A 26086-nucleotide genomic window follows, 5' to 3' on the forward strand; every position below is an offset into this window, starting at 1 on the left:
GTTAATGGGACCATTAGTAGCCCACAATAAATCTCTGCTACTCCCCGAAAAAGCCTTTTCACCGGAATTAAAGGAAATCGCTGGTGGAAAGACCTACGCATTGCTTAGTTTTTCTGTCATGCTAGGTTTCCTTCTGCAGGCAACTTTTCATGACTTCAGAAAAATGAAGCAATGCGTAGGCCTTTCTTCCGGCGATTCCCTTTATTGTCACTGGAAAGGATTTTTCGGGAGATTAGTTGCCTGCGGTAGCAGAGATTTATCTTGGGCAACTAATTTCCCCGTGGGATATTAGCCATAATCTGCATGCTTCCACTGCATAACAGTTCGCAGACAGCCCTTTTAGGGACCCACTAACACAACTCCAGTAATAACTATGAGACAAATTCTGTATCAGCCTTCACTTGAGATAACACTTGGTAGAAAGGATTCTAGTTTAGTTATCACAATTACGGGGATTGTCTGCAATGAAAGCTTCTGTGTTAATGGTCAAGATAGAAATACTTTTAAAGTGATAACAAGCCTGTAAGTGATATCACCAGTGAGAACTAAAAATCACAAATGTTAAGCAAAAGGAATCTGCTCCTACGTATTAAAAAGAGAGGATTCCGTCATTAAAATATTTGGGGAATGCATAAAATTGTATCTGTGAAAAGAAATTTGGTCTGATGAGTGCATAAAATAACTGTGTAGTGCAAGTGTTGTATAAAATGTCAAGAACAAAGCCTTCCTGAGAATATTTCAATAAACATGTGGTTATAAAGTAAAGGAGCACCCTGCCTGGGCCTGTGTAACCTCTAGTTGTTGCTATCTAATCAAAACCTGGAGAGGAGCCAGTCACTCCCACTCCACTGCATATAATCTGACACCTTCAAACCGAGTCAGTAAATCACACATGAAGGGGTAAATGCTTTGCTTGGTAGGGTTGAATGGCAGTAATAAAAGAGATGCCTGCCTATGTGTTGATTGAGAAGAACGATCTGTGTGCTGCATTACTGTTTAACCCTTGAACTCCTGAAAATACTAAAGTACGTTGTAATCAGTGTTAAGTGCTAGACTGCGTTAAGTGCTATACTGTAATAACATTTGCAGGTAATCCATATTTAAAAGTTTTAATAGATCATGATTAAGATTGATGAGGGCTCCCAATTAGGGGGGATTAAATTTTACCCAAATACTTTGGCACTTTTTGAAGCTATTGTATGGCTCTGCTGGGTCTTGAACCTGGGACCTTCTGGCTGCAGGCTGCTCTCCTTAACCACAAGACCAGGAGAGCAGCTAATGAGCATTTTTCCCTTCCCCACTTTCACCTTCAGTTTGTCCTGAATTTCCTATTCTGTCCCAGGACTCCTATTGGTGGGTTTGGCCAGCCAATTATGGCTGACACTGCCCTATAAAAGTCAAGCCAACCTCACATCCTGGGCCTGAGCATTTGCTGCTGGGCACTTTAGTATGACCTTAGCTCTCTGTTCCTTTGCTTTGGCTTCTGGTCCTGCTCTATCATGTTCCTGTTCTTGCTTCAGTCCTGCTCCAATGATTCTTTCCCCTTGTCACCCTGTTCTTGCTCCTGTTCCTTTGTCATCCCTTTTGCTGTTGGCACAATACAAATCCCTGCCAAAAAACTCACATCTTCCCCACTTTTCCTCCTTAGAACCCCTTACTTTTTCCTCACAGCTATATTGACACCTATACATAAGCAGCTCCTTTTAAAGATATAGCAGACCCATCTCAAAATCTGTTTAACTGCGCAACATATTCTGTGTCATAAAGGAGATAGTAATCCAGTCCTGGCATTTTGACACTGTATGCCATGATATCCCATGATAACATTTAATATAAGTGGAAAATGGCCATAAAAGGGGTCAAAACTGAATGCCTCCCTGAAAACTTATATTTGACATTCTGGTGTGTGCATTGTGCAAGTACAGAAGCGCTTATATTAATATGCTTCTCCTATATTGCCATTTACAGAAAAGAAGCAACACTTTGGGGTGACATAGCCAAATGTGTAGAAACAGGATGAAAGTTATAGCAACATTATGGGGCTGATTTACTAATCCACGAACGGTCCGAAGGTGTCCAAATGCATTTTTTTTTTCGTAATGATCGGTATTTTGCGATTTTTTTCGTAAATTGTTGCGACTTTTTCATAGCCGTTACGACTGTTTCGCAAATTGTCGCGACTTTTTCGTAGCGTTACGACATGCGCGAATTGTCGCGACTTTTTCGTAGCCTTCGCGCCGAGTACGAAAGTTTCGGATTCATTCAAGCTTCAGTATCGTGACTTTTCTTGGGCCAGCTTGGAGCTGCAGAGTGCCATTGAGTCCTATGGGAGGCTTCCAAAATCATGCTAAGTCTGAAAGTTTTGCCCGCAGTTTACGAAAAAGTCGCGACAAGATACGAGCAAATCGTAACGGCTACGAAAAAGTTGCGACAATTCACGCAAGTCGTAACGGGTACGAAAAAGTCGTAACGGCGACGAAAAAAACGCAAAAAATACAAAAAAGTCGCAAAATGTTCGTTTTCCAATCGGAATTTTTCCAATTCGGATTCATGGGTTAGTAAATCAGCCCCTATGTGTAACCACAATGTCAATATGAGAAGTGCATCTACTGATTGATGCAGTCCTCATTCTGACGGCCTCTATCCTGGCAATGTGATCCAATCATTTGGCCCAAGAGCCGAACAATCAGATCAAACTGATATTGCCTACTTCAAAGTGGACATCTTTCAGTGTATAGCTACCTTCAGAAAAAGGCATGTCAATCTCCTCAAATGTTGACATCAGATCATATCAGAAGTTTTAAGGATTCTCAAAGAAATAATAAATGCTAGGATCTGTAGTGCTTATGGGTTTGCTGGAAGCAGTTTTATATGGCTAATTGCAGTGAAAGTTAAAATTTATTAGCTTGTGTTCCATCCGATTTGTTAGTCTGCATCGTTTATATAAACCTGCATTAATATAAGCAATATATAATCAATCTTTCAGGTTCTGGACTTTAACTTATCAAAATTATACAGTTACTTCTACCTTCTGCATGTTCAGGGTCACATAGTAACATTGTGATTATGATCAGGCCCGGATTTGTGGCAAGGCCACAAAGGCCTGGGTTTAGGGTGGCATGCTGCCCAGCCGCACCTAAATTTGCTCGCATATAGAGCACTGGGACCAGGATGCACAGAAAACTTCAGCACGTCCTGTCCCCAGTGAACCACATGTGAGATCCTGAGGGAGGTGGAGGGGAAATGAGGGCAGCCTCTGGGCGCCTTTGCAAGAAATCCAGCGCTGATTATAATACTGAAATCAGTATTCTGTTATGACATTTACATAACCATATTAATATGACCATACAATATATTGTTTATAAATTCCATTCTAGCAAAAGTTTGCATTTCCTCTGCTCTTGAATTCTTGCCGCCTTTGCATATTCTTCTTTATTTACAGTAATTCTAAGGATCTACAGGGTCCAGCTTGAGTTTCATTTTCTATACTCTCCTCATCGAGAAAATCCTGCATTTCATTGTCACAATGACTTACACATCTTAAGCTCATTGCACCATTACATTACAATACCATTAGGTCATAGTTCCATTATGGCATCATAAAATAGACTTAACTTTCCTAAAAATGAACTCCCTGGCTATTTTCACAAAAGCAGTTCCAGTTTCGTAAAGATTTTGTTGGAGGTCTAAACTTGTTGGCTTATGACAATCCCTTTTGTTCAAACAGCAAGTATACATGGCTGTAGTAAATTGCAAAAAGCAATGATTCAAACACAAAAACTTACTTTTTTGACATGTAACAAAATCTGACCAAAAACCAACCCTAAGGCATTGTTTACACAAAGTGCTTAGTTGGTCAGGTTTTGATGAATAAAAAATGTAACTAAACAGTGTGAAACTGGATGTAAAAAGTCCAGTTAAGTCTGAATGTTTCAAGTTTCAATAGATTTTTTTTTTTTTTATAATTCTTTATTTTGCAATTTTTCAGGTATGGGGAAGGGATACAGAAGGCAAAAGGGAGGGGTAGGGGGGGGATGTTTCAATAGATTTTGCATTAAACCCCTTCTAGATTTAGTCTGGCCTATGAGTTTAGGGGTCATTTATTATATGCATAGTAGGACACGAAATGCAAAAAAACATAGCACATTGATAACATTTTTTGCCCTAAACCCTGCTTCTGCACACAGAAGAATGGTCTTTCTGCTCCAAAACAAATTGTAGAGACCTCCACCCCATGAATAGAGCACTGCATTGAGGGGTGGGCTAGGGAGTCACAGAAGCACGTTTGTGCCATTTAGGGTGATAGCCCACGGAGAGATTAGTTGCCCGCGGTTAAATTTTGGGAACCATGGACCACTAATCTTCCCTAAATGCCCTCCCACTGGCAGAGTTTCGTCCTGTTGGTGAAAAGTAATTTCAGGAAAATGAGTCCCCTGTGGAAGCCGACATTAACCATGGGCATCTAATCTGCCCATAGGCCATAACCCTTGTGCTATTGTGCTTCTGGGGTCTAGTTAAATCCTCTTTTGTGTTCCCCATTTTTCTACATTTCATTGTTGTAAAAATATGCAATGCTGCATATATACATAGTGCTATATAGAGATATATGTACACATATATTAAATTTACCCTAGTGTGTTTGCGTGCCTGTGGTAAGAAAATCCAATTGCAAGCTCCACTGGAGCAAAAAATGATGTTAAACATGTCAAACATTCTTTCTAAACTGCTGTGTAATCACTATCACACTAATCACAATATATGTGTGTGTGTATATATATTTATATATATATATATATATATATATATATATATATATATATATATATATATATTGCAATCCCATATTCCCACATAAATCAAATGCCTGGGTGCAAATGAAAACTCAAAATAGCAGTTACCAGCACTGTACTCAACATGTCAAGTTAATTTATTGTGTCCTGACCAGGACCACTAGCTTTGCACTATAATTATTTTTTTTAACTTGACCTGTTGAGCAGTTCTGGAAATGTAACTCCATCTTTACACGTAATTTACCATTGTATGGTTGAATAGGACCCATACAATTGTGGAGTATTTGTTACTGTTCTAAAAACACTACAGAAGCAGGCATAAACCCTGTTATGACAGAAAGAGATAGACCTTCAAAATCAAAATGTGTGTTTACAAGAGTTTCTTCCTACCTGGTAGTTATTAATATGAAATAGCTCTTTTGTGAGAATCCACTACTTAGTGTTTTAAGGCAGCATTTCCCTGGAAACACTGGTACTATCCCATAAGTATTAAGTATATCTTGGAAAAGAGAGAGGGCACACCCTACTGGTTAGCCAACATGCGGAATATGTTTACTCAGTATTTCTCAATACAGAAAATAATACTGGAGCGAATGACGCTGAAACATTGCCTCATGTGAGCAGATCGTTATAGTGAAATTCTGTTACAAAGCGCAAAGTAACAATGATGTAAGTCGTACAGAAACCAAGCAGCCAAACCTGTGGATCTGCACGTTGCTTGAATATACAGTAACATTAGTGTTTACTCACTGCTGTTTTGTGCTGTATCTCAGCCTTCCTGTCATTCCACTGTTCTTTTTAACTGCCCATTCCTCTTTATCCTGCATTGCTTCATTGTAAAAGTGTACTACATTTATTGACCAATTTGTTTTAAATTCTGTTCTGGGAACAAGATTAAACCATGTTTAACACTGCTTCTGAAATATGGTCAAGAAATAAATAATAAGTAAACTGCTTCTGCTTTGGTATAGAGGGCAGAATCACCAACGGAACCCCTTTAGGTAATGTGTCCTGTTATGTAACACCATGGCAACATAATAGTACATTCTGTGCTCTTATACCTAACTGAACATTTCCATGTATAACTGTACTTTCCACATAGCTCATGCCAATCCCATTAAAAAAGAGGATATTAGGGGAACATAATAACAGCAGGACTAGTAACCCATAGCAACCAATTAAATTCTGTATTAAAACAAATTGTTAATACCCTGTGCAACTTGTATACAAACACTAATGAGCCCCTTCAGCCCAGATGAATAACACCAGTTGCAAGTACTGACGCAAGGGAAAGCTCCATGGCTCGCTTCACAAAGTGAAATGGACTTTAATGCTCCGAATAACATTGTTTGCCAGAAATGGGACCATCAAATGCAAGGTGAAAAATATTACTGCAACTTGTGAGTGATTTAACAAAATGAACACTTATTTGTAACCATATTGGTGCATTGCATGCAAGATGGCAGCTATTATGTGGGAATTCTGGGAAAAAAAACATGCTGTAAAAAAATTTGCCTACAAATTTTGTACACTGCAGCCATAAGCTGCCCAATTTCGTCCTATTTATACACCCAGTTTTCTACACCACCTACAGCTGCAGTGTGAACTAATATTACAAATGTCCTGTAATAAGTATATGCTGGGGACAGCACACTGCTTAAGCAGTATAAAAAGTATAAAAGTTGGCAATACTTTTAATCAGAAATTGACCAAAGTATGCAAACACAGATATTTATCTTCCAAGGAGTCTCTCTGGTGCTAAGCTTGGCTATAGGGCTCCCTGCCTAAAGAGTGGGCAAACATAAATATTGGTAACCTAGACTAAGTGGGTGACTTTGAGAAAGTGCAAATATAAGCTTTGGGTTTGGAATTTCCTGTGAACTTGTTCTACTCCTCCTGCTCACATTCCTAATATTTTTTTATAAACACCCAAATGCAATCAAGAGCTCTATTTTATAACTTGGAAAAAAACTGTTCACTTTGTGTTTCTAAACAAAACAAAAGAAAAAAAAACACAACTATGTTTTAATTACTTAAAAACCCTCAAAGTCGAGCAACACATGTGGACATGTGGATTATAAAGCGAGCACACTGTAGGGTTTGTTCTCCAGAGCGCAACATGGTTGAATTATTTTTAAGCAGATGTTCAATACTAAGGGGATACAAATAGTTTTAGGAAATAAAAGGCACAGTTAATGAATAACACGTTCTGTCGCCATTCTCCAAGCCACTGAAAGCATTAGTGCAGAGATCACAGGATAAAGCCCATAAGTTTTAACAACTCCAAGTTCTCTGCATTGGGGCAGACTGCTACTTGCCATAAATATATTTTTAAGAGAACATATTGATCAAGGCACTGCCCAGTATCTGTGTGTCTCTAGTATTTACTGGAATGTACTGTACAAGTTCTTTCTAGGAAAATGTATGCACCTTGTATTTTGTAGAACTAGGTCTGCCAACCTGCAACAGAGACCTGTGTGGGCCTGAGTAGGCTCCTGTCAAACCGACAAAGTCATCAATATCAGCAAACCACACCTGACCTAGAACCTTTCTAGCCACAGCCCAAGCTGCAGAAAAATAATATGATGTTGTCATAGAGCCTTAAGGAAGATAGAGCACTATACTGAGAGTGGAGGAGTTGACCATCACTTTGGGTTTAGGAGGGGTATCAGTGCAAAATCACATGCTGCATCAACCCTAAACCAAATGAACTTTTATTGCTAAATTACTTCTACTGTTTAGCTTGGAATCTAAGAATTCTGGCAGTTCTAGGAAAATAATGTCAGAAAATGTTCCTTATATAACTGAATGTGAATGCAGTGATCCTACAGTAATAGATTCTCTTACATTAAGCTGAAATAAGTCCTTGGCATACCACAGGGTTGATATACAGGAACATATTTTATTCTAATATTTTATCCTGCAAGCATATTATTTACTAAGTACATGGTCAGAGTCAGGTACTTGTCGTTTGCAATTCTGTCTAGATTGCAATTAATATATAGACTTTTTAGATTTGGTTTAGTCTTGAATTTTCAATAAACGATTTAGGCAAATAAACCAAGCTGGAGTTCTAATTTACATATTCAAACTGAAGACAAATCAAGAGGTTTTCTGTGAATAAATATGTTTAGCATTCAGTTTATCTGTCTTAGATCTTTATATCTGTCTTCTAATCTATTGCCATGGTATCAGTGCATTTAGTACTACACATGCACTGCACTGTAATTTAATTGCGAAGGCTCCATTCCATACATTTGTCTAAGAATGTATAGCCCTGTTCTCTGTATACAGGTTTGGGATCTCTTATCCAGAAACCTGTTATACAGAAAGCTCTAAATTACGTGAAGGCCATCTCCCATATACTTGAATTTAAGAGAATATTTCTAATTTTTACAAATTTCCTTTTTCTCTGTAATACTAAACAGTACATTGTACTTGATCACAAGTACGGTAAGATATCACTTATTTAATGTTAAAATTATTTTTTTTGTAGACTTAAAGTATAGAGTTCCAAATTACAGAAAGATCCCTTATCTGGAAAACCTCAGGCCCTGAGCATTCTGGATAACAAGTCCCATACCTTTTAACCATTCTGTATGCAGTGTTGAACTGGGACCCCAGGGGCCCACCAGAAAACCTTAGACCATGGGCCCGTTCTCCAAACTATTTTTCATTGACTTCTTACTCAGTCTTTATATTTTCCTAGTTTATCTTCATATACTATAATCTATTCTTCTGTATATTAAGTTATTTTGTTCCCATAGAGAAATAGGGAATGACTATAAATTAGACCAAATGGCTAGAAGCAGGAGGGCCCACTGACGCCTGGGCCCACCGGGAGTTTTCCTGGTATGCCTGTGGGCCAGTCCGACACTGTCTGCAAAACGCTCTGTAAATGACCAAACCAGTACTATGGACACTGACGGTGGGAGTATATTCCCTACTGTTTTTGTAAGGTGTTTTGCAGAATGCTATTATTCCTGCTTCCCTGGATGTCTGAAAATGACAGCAAGCAGGGCTGTTCAGTGCCTTTTACCTAACATAACCCCAAGTACTTTTCCCTGTGAGACATTGAACTGCACGAATGAGGACAACTAGTTACACAAACAAGCAGTATTTATATTTAAAGCCAAACTATGCAGGACAAAAGTTATTCGGATGCACAAACCAGCAAGGGGCTAAACAAATATTCCAGTACAAATACTAAACTGTTATTATTGTTATTCCGGCTTTTATTAAGCATTACCAAATGTTAAGTTCAGGGGGGCTGTAGCTCTGGAAGGAGCCATAAAGCACCCCTAATTCTAAGCAGTATCCCATGCTTTTATCAGTGAAACAAGGGATAAAACACCCCTTTCTGCAGGCACTGATTTTTGGTCATTATTTTTAAAACCCAAACTTCCAAAGTCTTTGTTAGACACACTTGGCAGATCCTGCTGGCACATCCCCGTGTTGTATATCACTGTTGGTAGCTTGGCATTACAGCATTTTGGATAGGACACATGTTTTCTTAGACGCATTCCATTATCATTAAGAATTAATGAGCGTAGGATTTAATGTGGGAGGATGTAATGTACCCAGCACCACAGAATCTCTCGCCACCGCGTTTGTAGAAATGAAAAAAAAGCATACACACACCACACAGCCCTCACTATTACTCATCCGCTGCCTCTTCCTGCTCTCCCCACGCTGCGTGATGGCTCTTTAAGGAGCCCGATATGGAGTGGGCGGGCTCCCGGTGACGTCACTATCCAGCCCATTCATATAAGCGTGTCTCCCTCACATGTGAACAGGAATTACAAGTTGAAAGCGGAGGGGACGTTAGTGAGGGAAGAAAGGAAGCACACAGGCTAACAGTGCGGGAATGCTGCGGCCACAGGGATATTAGTAACGCGGCACGGAGAAGGGATTGTTGGGCAGCGCCGGCACTGAGAGAAAATGAGCTGACCTATTGGATTACTGAACTGTATGGAACTGTAAGGTATGACTCTTGCATTAACTCATTGTGAAGGGAAACTGTATCCTATTCGTAGCAAGAAGAACATGGCCATTAGGAAAGCTGCACAGAGAGTCCTATTTATTTGCAAGAGAAACATAGCCATCAGGTATTCTGCATGCAGCCTCATTTAGCTGCATGTTGGTACGCAAAGCTTGCTTGCTTTTGCCAGGCAGTCACTTTTTCATTTTTGAAAGTGTCCAAGGACTGGTAAGTGACAGCCCCACTTTTTGCTTTTTAAACTCCACTGGACTCTGGCAACGTGTAATAATTTATTCATAATATTCTATACGTATAATACTATTTATAAATAATATTGGGGGTGGAGGGAAATACTAAAAGTTCTAGTTTCTAGGACCACAAGCTGGAGATCCCTGATCTGTAATGAACTGCAGCTACTGTTCTGCCTGTGTGTCACTTGATAGGCTCCATCTAGTGCTGCCAGCATTACAAATCTCTTCTCTTGCCTGTTGCATTTGTCAGATCTGAATTACACTGTCATTGGACTACTGTAGTGTCACTGTACAGTAATGTCAGGGGCTGGTATAGAACCACCTACAGAGATACATACATACATACATACATACATATAGTGAATACTACAGTACTATCCGTTACAACTCTTAGGGACTATAGTGCTCATGAATAGAGAGCTATATATACAGGAAAACTGTAGTGTTAGGGACAGATCTAAGGGGTTGGAACTTCCTATGCAACCACATTCTGTGCTTTGCTGCTGTGCCCTGGAGAGTTAGTTGATGCTCTACTAATTCAATACGATTTCTACAATTGTCATTTTGCTCTGAAGATGCAAATGGAAAATCAAGGGACTACAGCCATGCATGGAATCATTGCATCAGTCAGACATTGTGGCTGGCTATGCAGCATTTCCCAAATACTGCCTACCCGGCAATCCATTTTTTTGAATTCTTTCTCTCCTTTTTTTTTACATTTTCTACCCAGTATTGCTCATAAATAAAAAAACAAAAAAAAAAACCTTGTAGCATTACCCTGTTTTTATAACATTTACTATAGGAGCACTTAGGACTCTGGCTTTCAGACCACTTTGCTTATTTTCCTTTCCTAATTAGTGGTTACCCCCTCTACATACGCACACACATCCACTGTCTATAGTACAGCTTAGAAGAATATGCCAGCACATTAAAAACTGTAATTATAACGTCTATAGCAGAATATTATGGTGCATACACATAGAAATCCAGTCTGTTCACTTCAGTGAATAAGCGGCAATTAAAGGAAATAATGTACAACAAGACAACCAACATACATGTTACTGAATATCTGAGTTCAGTGTAGTTGAACACTTACAGTATTGTCCCAAAGCAACAAACCATATTCTAAAACAAGGTGGTGAGTTTTATTAGCATTACACTAATATTATACAGGGCCAAGTATATATTTGACTGTGTCCTTCCAAACACTACAAAGAGCAGTTTAAAAAAGATCTTCAAAAAAGTTTTTTGTTTTTTTTTTAATAATGATGAAAATTTAATCCTAAGCAACTTACAATATGCATCAGCTCAAAATTTTCATTTTTTTTAAAGTTATATACATATTTTGCTGATGAGAGCATTATCTGTCAAATACGGTGGTTCTGACACCTGAAAGCAAGCTACCTGGTTAGCAGACCTGAAGGATACAGACTACAGTGTTTCCAGAGTCAGAACCAGAGAACAGAAAGGGACAGACCAATACTGCTATCCATAGCAATTACATTTATAAAAAACTTTAATAACTTAAATCCACTAAAAAATGTTTTGTATGTTTTGGAAAGTTGCTTAAAATTACTTTTACTTTATTAGGAATTAAGCCATTCTCATAGTAGAAAAAAAGTCCCTTTTTTGTTTATTTTTTTAAGACTTTGAGATTTTGCTGTATCTTTAAGGGGGTGTGTCAGTGGCTAAAGGTGCACCTGCCACACAGGTAGGACAAGAATGGTTGCTAAGCAACTGAGGGGTGAAGAAAGGTGAGGTTGGATTTTTTTTTTAATAGGCTGGTGCCTCGACTGGCTTGGAACAAATTGTAATCAGAATTGTAAATATATATGGACTATGAACTTTTCTAATGCTGTCTAAATACACCCGTATCTTGTGCTGTAGGGTTTTATTATGGTAGTTTCTGGCCTTTATTTAGGGTTTACTAGTCTCCTATACAGTTTTTTTGATAGTTTGTTCTATATGCACAGATTGTTTTTTAGTTTCTTACCCTGGCTAAATGTAAATGTGACAGCCTTTTGCATTCAATGATATAAGCTGGTGGTCAAGTCTTGGGCAATAGGCAGGTCAGGATGCAGAGCAGTGCAAGCAGAGAAGTGGACACAAAGTCTTTATTTCTGTGAAACAAAAATCTTGTATATTTTATCTAGCAATAATATCTGTGATCTGTTTTAAAAAATCCCACAATTCTGCCTTACACACCATAAAAGCATTTGCTTTAATTTCACAAGAACGCAATTGGGCCATAATTATTAGTCAGCAATGATTATCTTGCAAGGGTGCACTGTGAGTGGAGGTATAGATTGTAAATAGGGTGTTGTAATCTTCTAGTAAGTTGGCATGCTCCACTCATGCTGTCAAAGGTATTTCACCGATCTGCAAGCAATGAGGAAACCTTCATGGAGTTTATTTTCACTGAATAAGCTCCGCTTCACCTACTGCGTGACATTACTTGTGTACATGGTTTTCAGTGCCTTGGTCCTCTCTGTATACCTGTAGGGCTGGAAATTTCCACTGTTCTCATAATCATAATAATAATCTAGCTTTTAAATAAAACCAAAAATCCGAGGTAGGATGCATGCGTTTGATAAGCTTTACAACAGTTTGGCATGAAGGAGTAGAGAAATAGTATGAATTAAATGGGAAATGTGTTCTGCTGTCTGAATAAGATTTATTATTACTTTACAGAATATAAATGACATGCATATTTGCATTTATACATATGAATAGGAGCTCACCTGTCTTTCCAGGGGCAATTTCCATGTTCAGCTTCCCTTGTTTATGACATAAACCCATAGGGTTTGCAGACTGCCCTGGCTGGAATCAAACATGGGATGCCAGGGCTACACATAAGGTCCTTCTCTCAATATCATATTGGTTTTCAATGTAAGTCATGTTATACAGACGGCATACACATTATAGAGTATTTAGATTATATTTTTTGGTACTGTTTAGGAATGTTATGCACAAAGCTATGCCTTCATACAGTACTTAACTGTCTTTGCAAGAGAAGGGCTAAGCCCTTCCTATAAATAGAGTATATTTTCCATTTATATACCCAGTTTACTGCAGATCCTCTACTCATTACATTGCATGATGGAGAGGAGATGATCCTTACAGTTTGCTTTTCCTTGCAGACTTGGTCGTGAATGAAAGGGAGAACATTAGCATTATGTTCAGGCTTTGCCTTTCTTAAGCAAAAGATGTTTGTTTTTGTAATTCCTGCTCTTCGCATAGCAAAAAATACAGAAAGAAAGGTCAGTGATATTTTTCTAGACTGCCTTGAAACAGTATTAGCAGTGGTGCCATAGTTGACACAAGGATTAGAAATGTGTCCTCTCATTTCCCCCTTCCTGCTTATTAGCACCTTACAGTGGTATGTCTGTTTCCTAACCTGCGTGCAAATAGGTCACATATCTTAATGACAGCAAAAACAAGTTTTCAGGAGAATGCATGCATCATCAGCAGCGATTTGTCCCATTGTTTGTCTTCACAAACATTACATTTAAATGGGCCAAATAACCCCTTGCTCATTCATTTGTAATTCCTCCCCATTAGTCATAAACATCCTATAGCAAGGCATGGGTGTGGGGCTCAGGGGTGAAATAGGTGAGCTAAAAATACTTTCGAGCAACTAACTACCCCAGTGTTCGCTCTGTGATAACATCATTTTAAGCTGCAGAAAGTCTGCTTTTTGCATTTTTTTATTTACAGGTATGTGGATTGCTTGGAACCTTGGGGTCTCCTGGATAAGGGGTCTTTCTGTAGTCTTCAAGGCTTTAAAAAAAAAAAAAATATATGAAAACCCAATAGGATTATTTTCTCACCAATATCTATTAGTATGACAGACAGGACCCCTATATTTTAGAGCTTTCAGGACAATGGTGTTCCAGTTCCCATACTTGTACCTGGATGTTGAGTATTTAGTTGCAGTTCAGCTTCATCATAAACCATTTTGCCAGTTTGTATTATGCCTTTGCCCTTCACCCAGGTTAACTGCTCGTGTTATGTTGTCCTTACAAACCCACTGGTGTGGTCTGATCACAGAAGGTGTAAAGAAACTGCTACTAGTTGCAGCTACTTGACATGGCTACAGCAATAGAAAATGCTGATCATTTACTTTTTTAGGACACAGAGGCCCAAACAGCCTCCCACCTACCCACTAAATAGTGACTGGCTATGGCTTCAAACAGCCCCTCTGGCATTTGCCAGAATCCATAGATTGCTGGTCCGGGCCTGGTGGCAAGTTGTGCTATTCAGCCACTGCAACATAAGCCCCTAAAGTCAAAGGCTTAACTAACTTTTTAACAAATGATTTTCGCTTTACATTTTGCTGGTTGAGAGCCCTTGGCAGTTCTTCATTCGCTTTATCGGGGGTCTGGAGCTTGCACTTTGTTCCTATTGCCTTAGTATGCCTTCCCCTGATTGTTTTATGGGCTGCTGTGCATGGTATGGGCATTTATTTAAGTGTCTATGACTGAGGTGACTGAATATAAAAAGTGCCAAACAGGATAAGGCGTACTATAGAAATGTGCCTCTCCTCGCTAAATTTCCTAATAATATACTAGGCAAGTAGTTCTAGGTGATCCCATTTAATTATAGGAGCATACAAATTATATGTCTCACACCCTTACACTAATATGAATTTTAACGCCTATTCAGTATAGAAGGAAAACGCAGTATCTGGCTATGGGTGAGCTGCCCTGAATGTACCAAGGATGTATTACAAGCACAACCTGTCATGGGGCGTCTAGTCTCCCTTCCTTCCTCTGGCACAGATAACAAGCTTGATTCAGTGACAATGAGCCCCAAGCCCTGAAAGGCATAAAGTGTTTCTGTAGATTTAAATATACCAGCAGGCGAGTGTATTTAGTTTAAACTGCTGGCATCCAGGCCTGGACTGGCAATCCTGAAGGTTGTGGCAAATGCCAGAGGGGCTGCTGTAAGAGGCTGTAGAGTCACGATTTAACGGGCTGGTGGGCTTTGGTGTACCAAATGCCAGGGCCTATTATGAATCTTAGTCCGAACCTGCAGGCATCTATCTAGAAGGCATAAAAACATGCAAATAGGAATTATTTCAATGGTGCAGTTTAATGGGATTAATCATGCAACAAAGCTTCTGTCCATAACCGTTTATCACATTTTCCCTTTGTGTCCCCCACACACACGCATTCATTATTTAGAAACTTTCATTCATAGGAATTCAAGCATTAATCATCCCAACTTATAGCAACAGAATGTAAAATGCATTTCTTGCCTTCAAATCAGTATTAATGCTTGCGATAGGCTTTTGATTCCCCCTCCCTTTTTCTTTTTTTTGATCTGTATCTTCTAAGCTGACTTGTCAACAATATGTAATTTTGTATTTTTAAACACCCACCCCCTTCTGCGGCAGTAGGATGTGCAACTGCATTTTCATAATACCGTCCATTCACTGCTCCCGGCTGCTGGAATCCTTAGACCGGTCACCTCCCGTGACACAAAGGCTTTATTTATCTGTCATAAGCGAGGCTGGAGGATTTTTCTTTTCCTACGCATGGAAGGAAGCGACAACTCAAAACGAGTAACTAAAATAACCTTTTTAGTGAAAGCATAAATATTTTAAGTATCCATTTAAAGCTAAGAATTCCGCAGGGATTTTGGAGAAAGCCATGTGCTTGTACAATTACTTATTTGAAAGATGAGCTTTTTAGAATGCAGTGGTTGTCCGACTCTCTGTAATTATTACCGTATATACTCGAGTATAAGCCGAGTTTTTCAGCACAGAAAATGTGCTGAAAAACTCAGCCTCGGCTTATACTCGAGTATATACGGCTGACACTGCTGACATTCAGCGCTCTCTGACACACGCAGATATGATGGAGGACGCAGGGTGGGGGCCGGGGCAATTCACGGGGCACACGAACGCCACTAAGCGCTCTGATACTGGGGCTGTTCCTGGAAAGACGAGCCTGTGCCTCAGAGCCTCATGTTAGAAGTCAGCTCTAGAAGTTGCCAGTTTATCTGCACATTAACACTGATGGGAAGATCACGCGCGCGAATGTCAGGAACAGTAATTCTGAGCCATAGCCGGCACTGTAAATAATAGTGTTATCAGCGTTCTTCCCATCAGTGTTAATGTGCAGATAAACTGGCAACTTCTAGAGCTGACTTCTAACATGAGGCTCTGAGGCACAGGCTCGTCTTTCCAGGAACAGCCCCAGTGTCAGAGCGCGCCGAATGTTCGCAAACGCGTTAGTGGCGTTCATGCGCCCCGTGAATTGCCCCGCCCCCCCTGCGTCCTCCATCACACCAGCCAGCTGAGAGAGAAGACGCGGTAGTGGGAGCAGTATGGGGAGCGGTAAGCCTCTGTACATAAAAGCTTTATTAAAAAGCCTAACCATTACAAAGGAAATAAATTATTTAACAGAGACAGATTGTTGTTTGTGCACAGGCTGCAATATATTGATGGCCTCCTATCGTTCAAACATTAGTAGGGCATCTTTAGTTACAGTATCCTGATGCACCACAGTTTCCTTAATATTGTTCTGATCCTGTTGTTTATCTGGAGTCACTACCAACAGTATAGAGCACATTCACTAAACATCATTATGGGTAGAGCGATAATAATCCATTTATATTGATTTTCTCATTTATTCATGAAAATAATGTATTAAATCAGATTAATTTAGGACAAATCTAACTCTCACATATACCTTCATAATAATTTATATAGACCAATATCAACACTGATTAACTATACAGGAATGATACGTTGGGAATAAATTGCTTAGATCTGTCTTTTCTTTCTTTCTATATTGTTTTCTAAACCTATATTTTGTCAGTATAATAGATTTTTAGTGCTGGTTTTATCTTACTTTTACAGCTATAGCTGGCAGAAGTTATGTAAATTTGAATTAAATACAGTAACATACAGTACCGGTACTTTATAGTGTAAATGACTTTCATATATGCATAGTGCCCATAATGACATAAGGAAAAAGGACATACCTTTCCCACCCTCGGCTTATACTCGAGTCAATAAGTTTTTCCAGTTTTCTTAGGTAAAATTAGGTACCTCGGCTTATATTCGGATCGGCTTATACTCGAGTATATACGGTAGTAGGACTTCTGTGGGTAGGGGGATGGGGTGCCTAGAATACCCCAAGGCATTTGGCTGGAATAAGATTTAGTGATGGGAACATGGCAAAATGTTATCTTGTGCTTTTATTTTTGTATCTGACTAGACCATTCCTTTTTTTTTTTTTGGCACATAAGTGCACTATAATAGTTCTGTGCACTATATTAACATGTGACATTTGTTGTGATATGATCTGGACTGTGTTCTAAAGCCACTTGCCTAGGTGAGGAAATGCTCAGAGCACTTGGCTGTATCAGTGACATGTCCGGCACGATCATCAGATGGGAAAGTAATGCTAAAACAGAAACCATTATTGTATCATTTCCTATGCATGAACAGCATCCTTCGAAAGCTGATGGAGAACACAGTGATGGCAGGGGGAAGGCATTTTTCCCTGCACTTTTCACATCCTGCTGTCAGTTCCATAATGATTACAGCACCCTGAGCAGGATGTGAGTAATTGGCACTTCTCTGCCAGTCACGGCAATGTCACAGTTACAGTGTATGCATTCACATACCTTTTTATTGTCTGCACTGTGCTGTGAATAGTTTCCGCTTAGGAATCCTGTGCTGGCAAAATTTCCCTAATTGGCAGCCTTCTTCCCTAGTGCCAAAATGTACCAATACAAATTGAGAAACAGGCTTATCAGTGTTATCACTTCATGTACATAGTTGGCCTGATCATTTCTATGTTCTACGCTGCATATTTGCTGCTATATAAGCTGCTATTTTTGATGGTTATTCTGGTTTTCTTGTGCTGCTCAGGTGAATGATTTGGGGGGTGCTGCTAAGGGGTCACCAGGAAAGTCAAAGGGCTTCTTACAGGCCCAGACTGGCAATCTGTGGATTTTGTAAAATGCCAGAAGAGCTGCTGTATGATGCCATACACAGCCACTAATTATTGGGGAGCTGTTTGGGCCTCTGTTTACTTGAAATGCCAGGGCCTAATTTGAATACCAGTGTTTGTATATGGGTTATTGTTGAGCATTTTGAAATATAAATTGGCAAATCTAGGTCTCCGATGAAACAAAGACAAACCCATGATGGTCTAGGTGTTCTAGAAGGAACAGATCTGACTCCACAGCCAGTGGCACAGTTTCTCCACCCTGCTGCCCACTCAAGGGCCCAGTCTTTCCAGGCCTGGGCATTTAATGTTTCCACACCCTTACGGCATGTATGCACAGGCGTACATCACATTTACTCGCTTTCAGTGTTTAATGTGAATTTGTAGCACATTGTAAACACAGAGCATGAACTGCCTGTCAGATCTTTATCACAGTGATTCACATAATAGGAGCATGGACTCTTGTTTCCTCGTTCTCTACGTTCGGTGTGTTACGTGGCACAACAGGGAAGGGCACAGATATTTGTACACTGCTCGGTGTATAGAACGGTGTGTTCCACAACAACACTGTGAGCGCTGCTTATTCCAAAGCACATGCTGGATGTATGTAAGAGTATTTTATTATATTTACAGGTGTGTTTGCACTATTGTCCATAACATAGAAGCAAACAACATTCAGTTTTTCTGCTCAGGGATTCTTATTTATATGTTGTACGTGTGAGAGCTGTCACACTTGTTCCTCTGACAAGTTTGATATATTTCATGCATAAACTCTAATTAATGAAAAATACCTATCCAGTGGTGAAATATTGGATGAATGATTCTTTTGTAAGCATATAAGCAATAAGCATTTTTTTTCTAACTCTTTGGTTTTTAAAATAGAACTAGGAATCTCTAACTTTTTAAAGGAGAATTAAAATGCTTAAATATTATTCCCTAGCATTTTGTATCCTGAGTGTAGGTGGAGGATGTGCAGCACATCCTTATGTATAGGAAGCTCCCATTTTATTGATGTACATCATCAGATAGTGCATCAGTGCCATGGGTTGGCACAAGCTTTCTGCTCTTGCTATGAAGTTAGGTTTGTAATTATTCTCAGTGAAACCTATTGGGTAGAAGGGGCTGTGATATTTAACCAAACTCTTTACAGAGGCAGTATCCACTGGGATCATCACCTATTGGGCACAGTTATATGGTACTGCTACCGTAGTTAAAAGTTCTGCGTGTGCAAAATGCACATGCTCTTGCCATGCCATGCTCTTATCTCCCCCTGTATATTTCCCTACTAATTTTGTTAGGCTTTGTATATTTTTTTTCCCATCACTTCCATTGAAGGACGTTATTTATTTTTTGTAATGCAGATAATCTAGTTGCATAAAACAGATCTTCTGATCCGTAGTGCAGGATCCTGACACTGGGTGAAAAGATAAAATAAACCAGACCCCACTTGTAAGGTTGCAGGTGTTCATTGTCTCAACAGATCAGTCATTTGGACTGGGTCTCTTCTTATATATGTTTAATCCTCTGTCTCCTGCTTGTCATCTGCCATTTTTACTTGCACACCTTTCACACTGATTTCTCGCTCACACACAAAAAAACTCAACAACTCAGCAAGTAAAACAGCAGCCATGTTGGATAGCTTAACAATTTTCATATCCTCACCTAAAAGCATAATGAATTTTTAGGAGTTTGTCCGTCAGACCCAAAAATGTTCTACTGTACTTGCACGTTTGGCAACTCACACAACTTTTGTATGATTGTTCCATTGTCCTTGTAAGGCATCAGAACTGTTCAGCCCTTTTGATCCAAATTGGGGCTGAAAGGCATAGAATCCCTGAAATCTTGCAGATGTTCACATGGCCTAAAAGTAAAGTGTTAAATGTAAGACCGTGCCTAATTGGGAACATAGTCTATCATTTCATAGAATATATTTTATTTTGGTATAGCACCAAGTATTACAACCAGAACTATAAACTGGTTGTAAGTGCTGCCAGTGTACCTGGACAATTTCATGTGTAACACAACACCCACAGTAGATAGCAGCCTTACAAAGACTAGTTCCACTTTATTCTATACTATGCTTTAGCTTGGATTCAATTTATGAAACATCTCTAGGCCTAATGAATTCCCGCTGCATTCCCAACAACAACGTTGCAGAGTAGGATTATTGTTTATTACAAGGTTAGACTGAGGACTGTGTGTTTTGGCATCTGAATGGACTCTCTGTAATGCAATTGGCACGCTGCACAGCATGAGTTGTTTGGACACAAGTGTGGTTTCCAACACAGCTAATGGAACTGTTTTGTTTTTAACTTAAAAATATTTACTTATATTTTTTGTGAGTGTAATAATTTATTTTTCTGAATTCTGGATAGTCCGATGCATTAACTGATGATCAGCAGCATAATTGATTGGTAAATGAGACATTTTGGGGATCTCCATACCTTTAGTCTACTAAAAAAAACTTTTAAATATTAATTAAACCCAATAGGATTGTTTTGCCTCCAATAAGGATTAATTATATCTTAGTTATAATCAAGTACAAGGTATTTTATCATTACAGAGAAAAGGGATATATTTTTTTGAAAAACTGAATTATGTGATTAAAGTGGACTCTATGGGAGCAATTCCTGTAGTTCAGAACTTTCTGGATAACTGGTCCAATACCTGTAGCAGAGAATCCCAATAGGGCCCTGTTTGTCAAAGCAATATGATAGAATTATAGCCTATATATTTATAGAGCAACATATTTCACTTTCACTTTTTTGTAATCATTCTTGTGGGATAGTGTAGAGCAGGTACTACAAACTTCTTGCCCACCAAAAAAGAATAATAATTCTATAAATAAAATGTGGTGGAGGATGTGGTCTGTTGCCCTTCCCCACAGAATCTTTCTAATATTCTAACAGACAATTGCACATTATTAAATGGCATACATGACTTTGATAAAGGGACTATTCACTAAAGAATTCATACCTATAACAGTGTAATTATTATTATTTTAACTCTTGGATCTCCTGTTGTCCTTTTCAATAACCCTTTCTTTTTCTCTTTTTGTATTGTAGTTGAAGGAATGACAGCTGCTCATACATCAGGAGTACTTTATGAATAGAAGGAGTCAGCAAAGAATACAAAATGACAACTGCTGGTATTGCAACACAAGAAACCCAGGTCCCATTGAAACATGGGTTCGTGCATAGTGGACAAGGCATGATGGGTTCCAATTCATGCTGGACAAACCATCGTCATTTTGAAAAGTAAGTTAAATTTTAATCACTAGAGGCGTGTTGCACTTCTGCCAAGTGTGTCTTCTTTGGTGAAAGTGAAGCTAAATGTTTTATTTGGTAACATTTATAAATACAATACATGGTACACCTGTTGGCAGATTCTGAAATTCTCAAAAGTTTTCGGTAACATTTTGATTTGGGCACCAACTTATTTGGTGCAAATGGACTCCACTGCAGAAACCAATAGCTAATAATAAGATTGTGCTTTAATTGTTCCAACTGTAAATGAGCATTTTACAGGCAAATGAGCCTGTATAATTTGAATCTATTAAGTTATACTAACTGCTACAGATGTTTGAATAAGGTTTGTAAATGTGCAAATATACTGAAATGTGTGTAAAATGTAAATTTTGACTCAAATAATTTATATGCTGTCCTTTTTTTTTTTTTCTTTTTACTTGCAGTCCATACTCTCTAAGCTGCAGTTTAAGGACACCTAGTCAGCATATATCAACCATTGGTAAGTATTTACATGGTGCAGTCTTTCTTTCATGCAATAACAAGTCCACTATGCATTTAAATTCCAAGTTTAGACCTTCAAGTTAATAAAACATGTAGACCATACACATAAATGACAGTACAGGTATAGGACCTGTTATCCAGAATAAGGGATCTATCTGTACTTCATTTAAACGTTAAATACACCCAGTAGGATTGTTTTGCCTCCAATAAAGATTAATTATATCTTAGTTGAGATCAAGTACAAGGCACTGTTTTATTATTATTACAGGTTAAAAAGAAATAATTTTTAAAAATGTGAATTATTCTACTAAAATGGAGTCTATTGGGGATGGAAAACCGATCCCATACCTGTATGTAGATTATACCAGTTTATTGCTAAGACACTGATCAGTTTACTGTTGGATTCCAAAAGGGCTTACAGAGTTTAGAGTGCTGTTCTGCTATGCATAATTTTGCCTCGTCTAATTCATTTCTTATTTTACATTTTAGGCCACATTTCAAGGCCAATAATGAATGGACATTGCTATTCTGAAAATTGTATGAATGTACATTTGAAAAAAACGGGGTTACTTCAACTTGGCATACCAATTGTAGAGGATTTATCTACAAACTATGTAGAAGATCACATTGTTTCCTCCTTGAAAAAACTATCAATGAACGGTGGATCTGGTAGTGAAAAAACACCTCCACTTACACCTGTCAAAATTGGACCACCACAGTTTTCTGCCATCTCATCACACGATCGAAGTTCAAGGCCGCTTCCTCCACTTCCAATATCAGAAGATTGTTATTTAGATGATGCAGACAGTGAGGTAGAATTCTTCACAAGTTCTGATACAGACTTGCTTTTACAAGATAGACCTTTAGCCTTTAAGTATGGAGTTCCAAGCAGGCGAAGCTTCAGGGGATGTGGACAAATAAACTATGCCTATTGTGATGCACCATCTGTAAATAAACCAACAGATGAGAGTCCAGCATCTAACCAAAATGGGCGTACACACAGCTCAAAACCTCAGAAATCTGAGCAAAGCCACAGGAAGCTACGGCGATCTCATTCAGGACCAGCTGGATCTTACAATAAACCTGCAATTCGTATAGGAAGCCATATAAATAGGACTTCCCCTAATTCTGATGAAGAAAAACCTGAAGTTCCACCAAGGATTCCCATACCTCCTAGGTCACTAAAACCTGATCACAGGAGGTGGTCAGCAGAAGTTTCTTCAAACACGTACAGTGATGAAGATAAGCCGCCTAAAGTGCCACCAAGGGAACCTCTTTCAAGAAGTAACTCTCGTACCCCAAGCCCAAAAAGTCTGCCATCATACCTCCATGGGATAATGCCCCCAACACAGAGCTTTGCACCTGATCCAAAATATGTCAGTAGCAAGCCTTATCAAAGACAAAATAGTGAGGGATCTGCCAGTAAAGTCCCTTGTATTTTGCCCATTATTGAAAATGGTAAGAAGGCCAGTTCTACGCATTATTATCTTCTTCCAGAGACATCCTGCTTAATGGGACAGATATAAAATGAACTATATGGAATCGAGACTGAGGCAAAGAAGCAGTTTTCTTCTAGTGACAGTAGCATATCTTTGAGTTCACCAAAGTCAGATGTAAAGAGTAATATAGACCTGGCTAACCATGCAAAGTATAAACACTTTTTCTGATGTAGTTTCTTTGTAAGTTGTGGCAGGAATGCCCTAGAAAGGTCATAACAATATCTTCAGAATGTTACATAAAATTTTGTACACTGACTTGTAGAGAAAGCTAAAAAAAATACTGCTCATAGAGAGGAAGTATGTACAATAAGCTTCAGGTTATGCTCTTCTATTCTTCAAACAGATAAAGGTTTGATTGAAGCAGAGCCGAAGCCACACTGGGCCTGCAAATGTCTGCCCGATTAATGTACAAGGCCTTCTGTCATAAAAACCAAATGATGGATAGGCATGGAACTGCTAAGTCAATGCTGAACAATTATTTACTGTAACTTGCTTAGAGGAGGGTTTTTGTTGGTCTGGGGGTTTTTGCAGTTACAAACGAAAGAAAAAGGACTGTTGTGTAGTTAAAATAGAGCAATCTCGTGAAGGAATAGAGCAGTATTTGTATATCCTGCCTTTGCGTTTAACACTTTCTGATCATGTTCAAAACTTTTATTCCATAATTGTGAATTTCTCAAACTGAATAACACCATTCTTAAATTAGCTGTTACTGCAAATGCCCAACAGGCTCTGTAATGTTCATATATTCTCAGTGCTGAGAAAAGCTAAAGATAAATGGAATTTCACAAAGATCTGTCCATAACACCTTTTCTCTTTCTACTCTTTTTATGGACAGTTGGCACATGCTTGCGTCTGTTTTGAATAGTTGGCAACATCTACTCAATGCATGTCAGAAGGTCCATCGAAAAAATATGAAGAAAATTCAGTGTTTTTCCCCCCCCTAATGTTCAGATAGTGTTTATTCTTAGTTGCCAGTAAATTCACTCACTTTAACTGTTAATTCTGATTTTTTTACTAGTGTGTTGTTAAGAATATGATGCACAAGCTGGACTTGTGTTACTGTCATCTATTCAGTATTTTTTCATCCTTTCATATTCCCTAAGCAAACCTTTATTAGTAGGGGCAAATAACGCAAGCAGTAGTGTTCAGGCATCTCAAACTCTTCCCTCCTGAAAGTAGTTGGGAGAAAGCAGGTGTTTGTGGGATAAGAATTTGGTATTCCTGATATTTTCCATGTTGGACTTGTCTGTTTTGTGTGCATATTTGTCCATGCACGTCTTGTCTGCCTCTGCCTCTTTGTCTGTATGAGGAAATATTAACTAGTCTGTGACTAGTGATGAAAAACATAATTTATTTGGTTAGTTCCCTATAAATTGTAAAGACCTGGCTGGTCATTGTTGTTGACACATTTTTGGCCTAGTTTTTTCAGGTTTATTACCAAGAACTAAAAAAATAAAACTATTGTCCTGGTTAGGAGCATCACCTTTCACCCTTACTTAACTGGGCTGCATGTATGGCCAGCGATTAAGTCATGGATGTCTGCCCTGTGACTCTCATGCTATTTAGCTCCAACTTGTGGTGCCCACCAACAGTTCAGCAGCCAAGGAACTACAGGTTGGACATCCCTAAATGACAGGTTCAGGTTTACCAATTATGCCATTAATTACTGACACTAGGGCTAGTACCCAATGAAGTCTTAGTAATTAAAGGGATGAAACCCTTATCTAGCTTTGTCCAGGAACAGTCAATCACCCAGCTACTTAAAGGTGGCCATAAACAGGCTAACCCATAATGCACCTATTGGCCTGTGGGATACTACACAAGGGGCTATACCCACTTTTCTGTTATTCTGTTTGTTTGGCTTTCCATCCAAGTGACAGGAATTGCAGGAAGGAAAAAGGAGATCTTCACTTCCTTTCTGTTGGCCAACAGAAATTTTCCGACACGACAGATAATCTTCGATCCTGCAAAATTACAGGATTATATGTCCACATGGCCTCCAATTTGCCATTTGTTCCCACATGGTGGGACATATGTTTGATATCAGTCAAACTGCCCAACAAAATCTTGAGTGTATGGCCAGTTTAAGAGGCCAGTGTAATTAACCCAGAAGAGAAGTTGAAGGCTTGTTAGTATATTGCCAATAATGAATGTGCCTTTCTATAACAAAGCTGCTTTCTATGTCTATATTTTCACAGACTGCTTTTTTTTCCATTTTAATTCAGTGGGAGGAAATTTGGGGTGATTTAGCAGTTTTCCATCTCAGTCTGTAGAATGTCGTAACTGTAATAGAAGAGGTGCTGCTGTCTGAAACAGGTTCAACACTTTATTTGTCTGTCTTCATTATCCAGTGATACACATGCTGTTTACAGTTTGAAATGGATGGATGTTGTGTAACAGCTATTTAAGTTGCTATGTTGTACTACAAACTAAATGAAGGTATAAATGTTATGCTAGAGTAAATGCACTGATATAACTGCATATGTACAGTATTTGACAAGGAATGATTTTTGCTTTTTTTAATACTGTGTGTTATGTCTTTTGAAATTAATAAAACTATAATATTTATGACACATTTAATGTGTGGTGCATTTTTTGGTAGGAATAACAGATTGCTTTGTTAGCCAGCATTACAATCAATAGGAATTATATCATACCAGCTCTTCAAAGGCATTTGTTAAGGTTGCCATACACGTAGCAATAACTATCTTTCATGCAACCATTGGTCGCACAAAAGATTCCCACACTAATTCCCACCCTCCACTGATGATCAGAGCTGAATCGTCAGATATGGAGGTAGAAACAATAGAAATTCCACCTCCTTCTGCCGATTTAGCCCTGAACATAGA

The 26086-nt window shown here is 38.8% G+C and overlaps 1 protein-coding gene across 1 annotated transcript; it reads left to right on the forward strand.

Moving 5' to 3' along the window:
* The first annotated feature begins 9660 nt into the window (after positions 1–9660).
* errfi1 (ERBB receptor feedback inhibitor 1) lies at positions 9661–25812 on the forward strand. Its single transcript, NM_001142047.1, has 4 exons — positions 9661–9774; positions 21055–21246; positions 21681–21736; positions 22228–25812. Exons 2-4 carry the CDS (start codon positions 21125–21127, stop codon positions 23262–23264), a joined length of 1215 nt encoding a protein of 404 aa, NP_001135519.1. The 5' UTR covers positions 9661–9774; positions 21055–21124; the 3' UTR covers positions 23265–25812.
* The last annotated feature ends 274 nt before the right edge of the window (positions 25813–26086 follow it).

The sequence above is a fragment of the Xenopus tropicalis genome, chromosome 7, assembly GCF_000004195.4.
Source record: "Xenopus tropicalis strain Nigerian chromosome 7, UCB_Xtro_10.0, whole genome shotgun sequence".
In the NCBI taxonomy this organism is placed as follows: Eukaryota; Metazoa; Chordata; class Amphibia; order Anura; family Pipidae; genus Xenopus; species Xenopus tropicalis.

Coding starts and splice junctions, on each gene's coding strand:
- errfi1 (NM_001142047.1), top strand. CDS start 21,125: ATGACAACTGCTGGTATTGCAACACAAGAAACCCAGGTCCCATTGAAA. Junction 21,247..21,680: donor AACCATCGTCATTTTGAAAA/GTAAGTTAAATT, acceptor TTTTACTTGCAG/TCCATACTCTCTAAGCTGCA. Junction 21,737..22,227: donor TCAGCATATATCAACCATTG/GTAAGTATTTAC, acceptor TTTACATTTTAG/GCCACATTTCAAGGCCAATA.